Source organism: Tyto alba, unplaced genomic scaffold, assembly GCF_018691265.1.
Source record: "Tyto alba isolate M040663 unplaced genomic scaffold, T.alba_DEE_v4.0 Super-Scaffold_6, whole genome shotgun sequence".
Taxonomy (NCBI): domain Eukaryota; kingdom Metazoa; phylum Chordata; class Aves; order Strigiformes; family Tytonidae; genus Tyto; species Tyto alba.
Window position 1 is genome coordinate 42,781,479 of NW_024881327.1, and position 13,769 is coordinate 42,795,247.

At 38.0% G+C, this 13,769-nt stretch overlaps 1 protein-coding gene across 1 annotated transcript in view; it reads right to left on the reverse strand.

The window, feature by feature from the left end:
* Positions 1 to 13,506, reverse strand: part of PPP2R2C (protein phosphatase 2 regulatory subunit Bgamma) — a 205,490-nt gene extending 191,984 nt beyond the window's left edge. The window contains exons 1-2 of the mRNA XM_032984474.2: positions 13,434 to 13,506; positions 13,157 to 13,237 (exon numbers count right to left, since the gene is read on the reverse strand). Coding sequence (XP_032840365.1) covers positions 13,157 to 13,237; positions 13,434 to 13,449 — 97 coding nt within the window. The 5' untranslated portion in view covers positions 13,450 to 13,506. The remainder of the gene's footprint in view (positions 1 to 13,156; positions 13,238 to 13,433) is intronic.
* Positions 13,507 to 13,769: the final 263 nt, after the last annotated feature.

Genomic DNA, 13,769 nt, shown 5'->3' on the forward strand with positions numbered 1-13,769 from the left:
TACTGCCAACTTCAATAACAGAACACTGCCGACTCCTCTCCAAAACTTCTATCAGAGTTAAAAAATACAATTCAAAAGTCTTTGTGGTAATTTTGACTGGATGACAGAATAAATGATTGCAGATAGATGTAAAATACTCTAAATTCTGAAAAATTAAACTGAAAAATTGCAAAAACTTATCATTAATTCTTTCCAGCTAATTGCAACTGACAAAAATACATATTTTCAAATGAAATGAGAAAAATCCCTAACAGATGGGACATTGTATTCTACATACAAACCCTCCATTTACTAATGGCAACTAATATATTAAAGTCAAATCACATCTCACACCTAACAGCCCATGACACAAGCAGATGGTTTTAATCCCACCGAGGACGATTTTCTTCTCCACTGAGAACTGCAAGGTGACATGGCCATCCACTTTCGTCAAAGTCCTATGTTCCATTAGGAAATCCACATCTCTGGGGCCATACGTGCATTGAGGAAGATACATTGCTTGAGGAAAAATATATGCATTATTAGAGTTACACCAACTTTCTCCTTGGATGGCAGTAACTGTTGAAACTATGACCCTGTTCACAATACCAGGAACTTTTGCCACTGCACAGAAAGCAGCTCCCCACTCAGCCATTCTCTCCCACAGGATTCCCATTGCTTCAAACCAAAATGAGGTTGCCAAGATCACCAGTAAACCCTGGCAGTACTGACTGGGCATTTCACATACAGCCTTATCAAGCGATTTTTTACCCAGGATTCCATTCAAATTCCAGCACTCTGCCTGCCCCTTGAAGAATTCCCATGATTCACAACTCCCAGTCCCCTTCCTCACTTCACAACATTCAGAAACAACAAAGTCCCTGCGGAAAGACTAGGCTAACTCTTGATCTGACGGTAGCCAGAATTTAACTAATCTTTCTGTATTTATCTATTAACAAATTGTTGAGCTACTGGGAATGTTTTGTTTCTATTTTCAGATGGAGTTCAAACTTCAGTTTATAAATTCTTACACAAGGAAACCTGCATTTCATATAAACTAACAACTTTATTTTAAACACATGTACAGTAGTATGTGTGCAGTTCAGAACTTACTTTTGAACAAAATGAAACAGATCAATAAAAGCTTTGGGAAGGCGGTGGGCTGCAGAATGTATTTCCCTAACCCTGGCTCTGAGGCAGGCTGTGACAGTCCCTGTAGGACTCTGCCTTGCAGAGATAACAGGCACTGTCAAAACAGGTTTCCTAGAGCAGATTGCCTAACTATCTGGGAAGGGCAGGATCCAAAGATTTCCCAAGGAGAACATTTTCATATCCAATCAGTCTTTCAGCTCTGCCTAGACTGTCCATAAAAGGGTTCATATTGCAGGCTAAGATGTGATAGAGGGCTGAGAAAAATCAGTCTGGTAGAAACTACATGAAGTTCAAATTAAATTTTTTGTAGTTTACTGAGGAGAAACTCTTATTATTAACCTTCCTCATCCCATGTCACTTCTTTTTCTCTCTCTTTTTTTTTTTTTTTTTTTTTTTTTTAATAACTGGTGAGATACAGTTACATTGTGTTTTTTTGTTTGTTTTTTTTTTTTTTTCAAATAAATTATGAGGTATTAGCATATGCCTCCATCAAAGGGAATTTTTTTTTTTTTTAAATAATCATGAATGCTCAATCCAGCCTACAGATATAATAATCACCCATGGGAATGGGACTTAATATACCAGTCTTCAAACATCATAGTCTCTCTCTCCACTGGCCAGATCTGAAAGGTTAAGAAACATAACGTGGATATTTCAGCCAAGCAACTTCTGGAAACGCTGTAAATATTATTTATAAAACATTTTCTGTGTCAAGTAAGTACCACAGTCAAAATATTTACATAGTTCTAATTTCAAAACAAGGACGCTTCCACCTCTTCACTAACTGTGATAATAATGAAGCATGTCTAACATGACCAAATCAAGGAACTGGCAGACCTAGCTGGCAAACAAAGAAACCAAAAGTACCCTAATACATATTGAAAAGAAATATATTCCGTATGCTTTGGGATATTTTATAATGGAACCTTAAGCTATGGATGTGATTGAATAACAAGATGTATGACTACATGTAGATAAATATCTGGTTTATTTATCCTTGGTAAGCAAATGAACAGACCTCATTAGCTGCAGTTCAGGAGTAGGGCTAAACAAAGAGAAAAATTAGAATCAGATAAGGAAGCAGGCTGGATTATTTATCACATTCAATATTACTCACTTTGAAATAAAGACAAACCCCCCAAAAAAGGCAGAGATAGTAATGTAATCTATTGTTTGTACATTACAAGAAAGCAAAAAGATACACTAATCCAACTGGCCTCTTTTCCTCAGTTTTTCATTACTGCACTGTTTCAGTAAAATACAAGTAATAATAATAGATATAAAATGTGAATCTAAATACCTCTGGAAATTAAAATTTATGGCTCTCCTAGCAACTGTATCTCACACGCTTGCACATATGCAATATTCTGCATGGTATTTGGTGTGGGCTTTTGTGCTTTCACAGCAATGAGGTTGAATTATGGTTGCTGTGGGAACTATATCTTTAAATTTCTCGACTTGTGTATCTGAACTCAAATGTTACATTAACATAGGTAAGCATTTGCTGTTCTTTTTCCACAAAAAGGAACCTACATGGATGGTTACATATTTAACTATTCTCACCAAAGAAACAACACACAGCTCCATGTCTGGAAAAGTACAGAGCTCTAATTATATACATATATGCATATACAAGAAATAAAATAGAGCCACATAAAACCTACAAGTCAAATGCGGCAGGGTACCTATAGAAATAGTAGTATGAGATGATGTCATTACAAGTTTGGGGTTTGCAATCTTCCTTTATTTGTTCAACTTCTTAGCCACAGGGTTCGAGTACAGTCTTTCTTTCAGGCATCTGATGAGAGGATATATATACACACACATTTGTCAGATGCTTTGCAGCTTTGTAAGTGTGAGTGCTTTGCAAGTATGACAGGGCTGTCAAAGCCAGTATTGCCTAGGCCCAGTCAGCATAGGCATTGCTCTGGGTATGTTATGAGCACGCAGTAAAAGGAAACTATTTCTGTCATAAGAGCATCGAGGACTGATATCTGACATGTAATATAGGTCACAAGCTGCTAGAGACTCACCTCGGCATGGGAGAGACAGCCAGCCTCTTACTGCTACTTGAGATGTTCTTTAGCAGAGGTGATTTGTCTCGTGATAGAATCAAGAAGCTCAAACTCTGAGGCCACTCTCCTTGATCCAAAATAATTTTTTTACTATTTCCTCACTAGTACACTTTATGTTTTGACAAGGTAAGAAAAAAGGGGGTCAAGTCCTTTAACACACCTCTGTGTGTTTCTGGAATTGTCACTGAAGAATTATGCCTCTAAAATCATCACATTAGAAATCAGAAATACCAAGTTAGTATTGCAGTATCTTTTAAATTGAAATAAATTGCATTGCACAGTTGCTACTTCCAGAAAAGTCAACGTAACTATTACATTTTAAGCAAGATTTTTAATCACTGTGGAGGAGCATAAGGAAAGGAGGAAATCAAAAAACAACATAAAGCCACAAAGTTCCTGAGGCATGGTGGCACCTTTCTGAAGAAACATCAATGCATAGCTACACTCTCAATGCACTCAGCAGACCCACAAGGTCTCCTTAGCTTCCACTTAGAAAGGTGGACTTTCCACTACAGCAGTTGTTCTTAGGGAGCAAAATCTCTAAGAAACCCATGAAAAGCAGTCAAACTGAAATATGGCTATGCTTTCCTGGTTTAGAATAGAGGAGACAGCATGCACTGAAAGTAACAGCTTGACAAGTTTAAGAAACAAACAAACAAAAAAAATCTGTTCCCATGAAAAAACTCAAGGTAAAAAAACAGATTTTGAATGTTTCCAATTGTAATGTATGAAAAATAAGATTTATTCTTCAAATATGAGCTCATTATTATTTTTAATGGATTATATCTACTTTGCATATCATTATGAAGGACTCCAAGTTAGGGCTTCTTGCAAATAAAAGAAAATCTGAAGCAATGGGTATTTCCAGAATAAACATTCCATTTTAAAGCAGAGTTTATAATGCTAACACAAGAGCTTATCAGCGAACCTTCAAAAATAAAGTTATCTGATAGATAAAGCAGGTATCAACAAAAAACAGTCTGTATTAAAAATTTCAAAGATCATAAAGATTACTTAATAAGACATGCCTAACAAGAAACCACTAAGTCTTGCAATAATAACACTTCTACTTTGCATCTTTGAGACTAGTCATAACACGAGTTTATTCTGGATATTAAAAAAAAGGAATATTAATATAATTCATATTTCCCAAATAAATTGTGAGTTATTTTTACTTCAGAATTCCAAGAAGACACTACTAAATAAGGTAATTAGTTATGGTAGTTGTCTGAAATGGAAAGGCACGTCACTAACAATGCAACCAGGCTAGTTTTACAACTCCCTTTTGAATGACACATACCCTCTCTACAAATAGAACATCAAATCAATGGCCCCTGTTACTGTCTAGACATAAGTGTCTCTGAATTTAATACATCATCTTTAACTGCAATACCAAAATGGTTCCAACTAAAATAATGGAACTGCCTCTTGCATCATACTTCTGAATATTTTGTAAAAATTATATAATACAATAGGTGAAGAAAGATTTATGAGATTAACAGTTTGCATACTTCTGCAATCAGCCCAACTGTCAACTCTGTTTACTGAGACAGGAACCTCTATAAAATGTGCTTGTAAATAAACATAACCAAAACATCTGGAGAATGTATGCATTCTGAAAAGAAATCGTATTTGAAGACTTGAAAACATACAAATAGGTCATCAGTTTTGAGAACATACAAATATTTTAAAATATTGTATACTTGAACTGTAGTAGCCATGTATAACAGGTGTGCAAATTATTATGTATATTAAAAAATAGTATTTATTTATTAACTTATTCTGAAACCTCCTGGAGGAAGAAGATGTCAAACACATGTACATTGATCTAATTTAACTTTCTTTGGTTTTCATACAAATCTTGCATGAACACAAGAACAAAGTGTGTGTGTGTGCACGCGTACGTTTCTGTGCACATAAAAATACATAAAGAAGTTTCAAAAGTTTTTTGCAGAATAAGCCACAATAAGTTCTTTGTGTTGGTACACTTAAGTTTTTGAATGTTGTACACGATGTCCTAATGTCTTGTCTAAATGCTCTAAGAAAGCAGTTTGCATATGTCACCCAAAGGCTACATAACAATAACACTTATAGGTATGAATAGAATCCAGTGGTACTCTCCATGAAAGCAGACATATTTAGAGATTTACTATCTGGAAATCTGCAGTAAGTCAACAGTAGTATACTACCACATACAACAGTATTCAATGTCAATAACAAATTAAATGTTTCATTTTCACCCTTCAGTGGCACCGCAAGGACTATTTTACTATGCTGTATTTGTCTCCAGAAAAAGAAGGCTCCGTTGACACCTCAAAATTCTCATGAAATGTATAAGGGTGATCACCCACAAAGAAATAACAGCACAGTGCTGTATTCACTCTTCTCGATGAAAAATAAAGACAAGTGTCGTAATACCAAGAGTATCCTCCTTAGCTCTTAATGACAAAAAACAGGGAACATATTATTCAGTTGGAAAAAGACTCACCTGTTTCTCAGTACTCTGGTCATCTTAGGAAACAAAGTCACACCACTGCATCAGTTCTTAACACAAAATGACCAACAATGAACCTAGAGGTATGATAGCTTTGACAAGATTTATCATTATAGCAGTTAGCAATCTAGAGTTCCACCAACCAACAAATACCAGAACCTAGCCAAATCATGAACTTTAAAATATGCCCCAAAAAGTCTGGTCTTCTTCCTGACCATCAGTACAAGTTTTAATAAGTACATGTTATAATGCCTTCTCCCAGTACCTTGTGGTCCTTTACTTTTATAGCCCATAAATGAAATATTAACTCACCATAAATTGCACTGCAGTTTAAAAAAAAAAAAAAAAAAAGAGAGAGAAAAAGAAAAAGCATGTTGTAGTGTGCATGTTAGTTTTGCTATTTTACTTTTAAATGGCTATTTTCAAAATAGTGTCTGCACCCATTTACTGAGACAAACAGAAGAAACACCCCTTACACAGGAAAAAAATAGTACAATGGCCCAGAAGCCACCTCCATTTCAGATGGAGTAGACTGAAGGCCAGCCACCACAAAGTTCTTCCTACATGCTACAGAAAATGTCTATAAACATCCATGGCATGCTAGTCATAAACATCTATATTTAAAGAGACTCAGCAAATTAAATAAAAGGGAATGCAATCATTATATCAACCAAAGGTTTTAGGTCATATAAAATTGCAATGTTTAAAGACAAACACTTAACTGATACTGATAACCAAAGGAAATCAAATAACTAAGTCTCTAAGGATGTCCTTAGAAATCAGCAAACTACGAACTGAGAGACCAAAAAGGAATCACATGAAACCTCTTGATTCAGTCTTAGGGAAAAAAAAAAAAAAAAGAAAAAAAAAAAAAAATACCCATGAGGTGTTTTAAAGGAGACTTTGTTAAGTTCAAAACTGCTAGAAATTTATGAGGTAGCTCCCTCTTCTGGATCACCAAACAATGACAAGTCAATTTAAACGGCAAGATGCAGAATTTGGCTACTAAGTAACACCCTTCACTACTTTGGGATTTTGTCATATACAATTACATGATCACACAGAAACATAAAAATGCTAGCTACTGACTATTATTTTGAATAAGGAGTTTATATCTGAGTCACATACTAGGAGAGAAAGGTAACTGAAACCCCTGAATAGTTTAATATCCTTTTGGAATTTTTTCATCAGATAGAACAAACATGCAGAAGAAAAGATAGAGTTCTGCTTTAAATCTCCCTGCATTTTACTGAAAAATGCATTTTACTGAAAATAACTGATAAATAAGAATATTAAAAACAGGTCCCTTTTGTACCTGTATGGCCTACAATATGACTTCTGAATTCATATTTGCAGAAGTTAAGCTTCTGGGTTCTAATTCTTGAAACAGAAGAATCTTATCTTCCTGGAATTTCTTTCAGCTTCGACAGGTTCATACAGAAAAAAAATAGCACAGTACCAAAAACTTATCTGCACATCAGCTATTTAGACACTGTCCAAGACAGCTTGGGTAATTTCTGCACAGATTTATAAAATGGAATTGGAAAGATCAGAAAATAGGCACTCTACCCCTATATAAAATTCAGCTCCATAAAGGAAGCCTGCCTTTCTGGCTTGACCTATAATGGAAGAGGAGTCTTTGTGAAGACCTGGTGATTTTTCTGCATCTCAGCTGGTACCACAGGCAATTCTATACTCTTTAAATTGTCCATCACTATTCAAGCTGAATGATAATGTTTGACTTAAATACCAAAATTAGTCTAAATGGCAAAGTTGCGACACAAGTGAAATCACTGTTTACCAGCGTTATTATTTATAACAAAATCACAATATAAATTACTGTATATTTAATGAGAAAAAGGGAGCATAAACAATGTCCCCATTAAATTCTGGACTAAGTAACTTGAAAGCATGATTTCTGACTTGTTAATACCCACATAATCAGGTGCACAACAGTGTGATTTCATCATTCATGATACGTGTACTGAATGCATCTTAAAGGATGCAGCCAACTGAAACAGCCAAGGAAATTCTAATCATTCAAGCACAGATAAAACCAAAATTGTCAGGAGTTATTTGGATGAAACTGAAAGGATCACATAAAATGATAAGCCTTGTAGACCTGGAAATAGTGAGAGACAGAGGGGAAAGAGCTACAAATTGCTGTGCAGGTACCTGCTGCAAATGGCAGACTTCTAATAACACAGAGGGGAGAGCCCTTTGCCAGACTCTGCAACAGTCAATGGACTGAGAACCCCTCACAATCCCCTCAGCAGAAAGAAGAGTTATACAGGACAATGGGAAAAATAAAACCAAAGCTGAGGAAACCAACAGAAACTAGAAAACTTGACTGCAGATGTAAGTAGAGATATTTAAAAAGGACAGACTGGAAGGAAATAAAAATAATCAATGGGAGATTAGAGTGTAAAAAGGCAATTGGCTGAAGACCACATCCTGGAAACTGAGATCATGAAGGCTGCAGCTTCTGGAGTCAGAGCCAGAGCATTAGCTAAACAATTACAGCATGTTAGAGAGGGTGAGTGAAGTCCTTGAAAAGTGCAGGAAAATCTGAAAACCTGGTTAAAAAAAAAAAGCTGAGTCTGTTTTTCAAGCTTCATCCAAAGAGGAATACCGCTTTTCAGGTTACTGAAAAAGGCGCTAACGTCTTCAGTCAGATATTTACAAATGAAAATTATGATTTTATAAATCATTGCAATTAAATCATCTTAATGTACTTAATTAAATTAGTTTATTCCATAAAAATCAAACCAATTCTTAATCGAAACACAAAAATCAGGAAAAAACAAATGAGAAATAGAAATAAGCCGCTCACCTTCTCCTTTTCATAACAAGTACATATACTTCCTAGTATTTTAGTGTTATTCAAAAAGTCTTTTTTTTATAATAATCTACAGAAATATTTGAATGAAAGATCCTTACAAAACCCATGCCATGTATAAACAAAGACTCTATAAAAAACAGATAAAAATATCACAAAATGGACTATTATTCTGGATAAATATCACTAGAAGTAAAGCTATTGTATGAATAAATATAATTTCAAAATACCTTAATCCTTCCTTTTTTGTCTGTCGTGCTGAACTTGTCATATTGCAACTTAATGCCGGATTGTGCAGTGACAAATAGAAGTATAATCAAATACGCATATTTTCTTGTAAAGAATAATTTACTGGGTCTGCTCTTACACAGCCACATACACTATCATAATGGGGGCAAAGTATGATGACAACACTTTTCAGACAGGAACTCTTTCCCTGCGCTGCAGCAGCTCCCAGACATCAGTGACAGTTAACCAACATAAGTGACTGTAAAATAAAGAGGGATGAAATACAGTTTGTTACTGAATGCATAAACAGGAATGCCTGAAGCAGGACTGGAATAACCGTATCATCCACATACATGGCATCAGAGGGTATAACAGGGTGCACATGAGCCTTGTGATGCACCTTGCAGTGCTGTATGCAAGCTGGTAGCATCCTAAATGTCTGCCCGAGTGAGACAAGGCTGTACCAGACCCTTCCAAGCACCTCCGTTTTCTTTGAAGAAACCCAAAATTGTAGGGTGCAGAAGAGGCATGGTTCACTTTGCTAAATCTCCATATCAGACAATTGGGAGCCCAAAACCGTAAAGCACACCCATCCAGCTAAGGCCTCATGGAAATACAACATCCATTTGTGGTGATCATACTTCAGAAGAAATGTTGGCAAACTGTGAAGTGTTAAGAAAAGAGCTGCTACCATGTCTTTTTATAAGAGACCAGGGAAAGATCGATTGTTTGGTTCAGCCAAAAAGCAACTGAAATGCAGAAGATCTACAGATGGAGATTTCCTATTTAATTAGACTTTACTAATGAAGGCATGACTCACAAGGACATTACTTCAGCTGTAAACTTGTGCAATCACATTGCTTTCCATGGAATTCGTGTAATAATAGAAAAGAGAGTATTGAACCAAATCCAGACTTACTGCCTTTGACTGAAAACTGCAGTAAACAAAAAGCTATTGGAGGTAAACCTGATAGTGATCAAATTCATATTCATCAGCTGGCAAGTCCTCTACTTGCTTCAAATAGTACATTATTCAAACGTACCTTTACAACAAACTAGCATATCATCCACCTTACCTTCTCAATAAATCTCTCTTCAAATTATTCAGAAATAAAAGAGAATGTCAGAACACCATAAGAGGAAAGCTCACATCACAGTTCACAAGGCACTAATGTTAACAAGGCTTTCAGACATGCAGGAGCATAAAGTTACAAAACAGAAAATTTACACTGTAAACTAATTTCAAGTGTCTAATGAGCTAACTTCAAGAGTGAAAACTAAAAAGATGATTTTTGACTCAGTTTTTTCATTAACCATATAATCATTACTGAATGCAATGCTAGCTAGAATAACATAATGCCATCATATAATTCACAGCATAAATTATTTCAAACATGCTTTAACTTCCACAAGGTTTGCAAGAAGTTAATGTGATTTGGAACTTAAAGCAAAGAGTCTGGAATAAGCAGTCCTGTTAAGTCCACTAGATAGTTTGGGCAAATGGTACAAGATTTGATTTTTCAGAAGTCCCAAGTACTAACTGCTTAGTATCTGACATTCAGCTTCTATAAAAATCACATCCTTAACTTTTGTATTTCATTTCACTAGCCTGTAAATGGATACTCTAATATTGTTCTTCATACAGCTTTTGCGAGGCTGCTCTTAACGTGAACAAAGTGCTTTGAGATCTTTAGCATGAATAAAATATACTTTGCACTTAGACTTAGGTTAATTATGGAAGTAGCAATATTTGAAACAGGGTTTTGTTTCAAGGCAGCAAGACTAAATCAAACATGATTATCTTGGCTTTGATTGTGATGTTTTACTTACTATGCTCTATTTTTCCTTGCATTTGAAATATGCAATTTTGCTTTTCTGTTATGTAAATGAATGTTTTTCATCCAACACATCTATTTTTGGAAAAAGAATAATTTTCTTTCCTAGTCTAAGACAGAAATGTTGCAGAACACAATTCTGAAGTCTAACTGATGAGCACCACAAGGCCACTGCAGGCATTCAATAACAAAAGCAGCAAGAGGTGACCAGAGGACTCTCTGAATGTAGAACATTAATATGTAAATGTTTATCTGTACAGATAAATATATAGATAGCACACAACAATATTTAATATAGGTTAAGTGGTCCTATTGTCCAGTGGTTAGGTGGTCCTAACCAATGCAGCTGCAATCACAACAGTTGTGGCCTTTCTGAAAAGTAAAAAGACCTGGGATAAAGATAGAAAAAATAAAAATCTGCATTGCAAGTCACAGGAACAATCCATTTTAAGCTAAGGATTCTGTTTGTCTCTGTGCAATTCAAGTTGTTTTAGAGGTAAACTTCACCAAAGGAAAAGGTTTGTACTTTATCCAAAACACTGGCATGCAAAAGAGGTCAAGCCACCTACCACAGTGATCCTTCCTTTTAAATGTTGTCTTTCACTTCTGCAAAGTGTGCTGATTACAGTGCTGTATGTGTTCCTAGGTATCATTGGCATTTAATAGACAACACATATTCTGGAAAATGCATGTCATATTTATAAAGAATCCTATTAACATAAATGGGGTTTACTACCTGCAGATGACTTTGATTCTATAGCTTGTGTGACCAAATTGCACTACTTGAGCCTGTTTCTCACTCTCTGAATTTCACATATTCCCATGCTGACTAAAGAAGAGAAAGCACGTAAGATTTCCATTTAAGTCACAGAGCAAAATCGGGCATCCATAAATTACCAGTGATTTTTAACACTGAACTGAAGTCAGGGTTAGCAAACTAATTTTGAAAATTATGTCACATGACCCCCCAAAAAAATCAAAGTAATAAAACACCTGTTGAGAAGAAAACATTATAGTCTCTCAAAGCAGTGCTGAAACACTGGTATTTACTCGGACAAATAAGGTTAAGAAGCATATTTTATTCATTAAAAGCCTTAAATGAAAGTAAATGCCAACCTAAAGCTTGTTTTCAATATTCTATGATGCCTAAGAAATGCTGTCACTCATTACACTCCCTCACACGGATGTAATTTCCACCCCCACCTATCGTCATCACATCTGGTTTGGTATGCAGTTCCATACACACACACAAAAAAATTAATGTAGGCACAAAATTACAACATATATTTGAGAAATATTTTAGCATGCAAGTGTGCGTGTAATTAAACATACTATTAAGTATACCTTGACATACAGACCACCATTGAAAGATGGAGGGGGAGGGGGGAGGAGGGCGTGCCAGGGGGGTGGTGTGTGGAACTTAGTCCAAAGCCTTGGTCAAGTCGTAGCTTATTATTAGTACACTGGGGTTTAAATCACTTCTTCAAACAGTAAAACACAACACATAAAACTTCACATCCCACAGAATCACAGATAATAAAACTAAAAGAGACCCCAAACAGGTGGTCCATCTACCTGCCCCAAGACAAGATCTGTAGCTTTACCACTTCAACCTATGTTTGTGAAACAAACAAATATCTCAAGTGAGGTAGATTTCATTGTCCACCTACCCTACATATTCTAGCGCTTGCTGCTGAAAAGATTTCCCTAATGTCTAACCTGAAGCCATTCAGTTACAGTGTGTCACTTGCCTCAGTATTGGAAAGTTTTCCAGTCCAGCTGAACTTGTGATGCATTTTAAGCCCTTACAAAGAGTAAGTGCACTCCTCTCCAAAATGCATAACACCAGCTACCCAAAAAATCGAGATGAGGTCCCAGCTCCACTTAACTCACTCCAAACAAACACTGAAATATGCTCACAGACACTGCACACTACCCATCTGGCATACTGGAAAATAGAGGTTGGCACCTAAGTTTAAATACTCTGAATGTTCAAAATCATATGTGATTCAGAGACAGGGAAGACTTTCTTGCCCTTGCACTGAAAGGCTGTTTCTTTTCCGATCACAGAATATTCAAAAATAAAACTTTCCAGGTTACCCTTCTCTCCACAGTTAAGGGCTAAAAAAAAAAAAAAAAAAAAAAAAAAAAAAAAAGCCAGAAAACTTTGCTGCAGATACTACACAGCTTCCCTCAGACCGGCAGCCACTGATGCCAAGGCCAAGAGGACTTCATGCCTCATAGGCTGCTAACTGCGAAACCTGACTTCTCCCCCTCCCGCCGCCACAAAAAAAAAAAAAAAAAAAAAAAAAAAAAGGCAGCAATTAAGACACTTACAGGAGCAGGAGGCCTGGCGCATGCAAACCATCAGCGGCCACCCCCTACCAGCCCACCTTCCCTCCTGCCCTGGGCCCATGTGCCATCTTTGCCACTCCACAGGCCCCACAGCCCCGGCGCCTGCCACCTCCTGCCAGCAAAGCCACGTTTCTCCGCACGCTGCTGGCCAGGGCAGTGGTGGAAGGGATGTGCCCCACCTCAGCACCCCCGTACTCACCTTCAGAGACCTCAAACCCGGCTGCTCCATTGAGCTGGTAGAGGCACCAGTCAACTGCGCTCTCGCCTGGGGGGCCGCCAGCTGGGCAGGGAGGAAAGGCAGAGTCAATCGGGGGCACCCAGCGCCGGCGGGGGAAGGGGGCTGAGGGAGAGAGAGGAAGGAGAGGGCGATGGAAGGGAGAGGCAGAGCCGGAGGAGTGAGGAGGAGAGATGGAGGGGACAGAGGAGGGAACGGAGAGATGAGGGGGGACCAGGGGAGAGAGAGCGTGTCCAGATACCCTGCTTGTGGGACATGGGTGTTGCCCTCCAAAAGGCGCCCAGTGCTCTGAACTGTTATTTGCTTTGCTCCCAGCGCCGGCAGCGCGGGGCGCCTCCTCCTTCTCCCAGCGGAGCGGGCGGCGCAGGCAGCCGGCGCTGCCTCGGGGCGCTGAGGGAGCCGGGGGAGGGAGGACGGGAAGGAGCGAAGGCTCCGCCCGGAGCTCCCGGCGGAGGCGGCGCAGCCTCGTCAGGGACCCTCCGCGCGCGGCCCCGCCGCGGCCCGGACAGGTGTGAGCGGGCGTGGGGCGGCCCCGGCACGGCGGCGGGGGCTCGGGGGCTGCCGGAGGGGTGCAGCG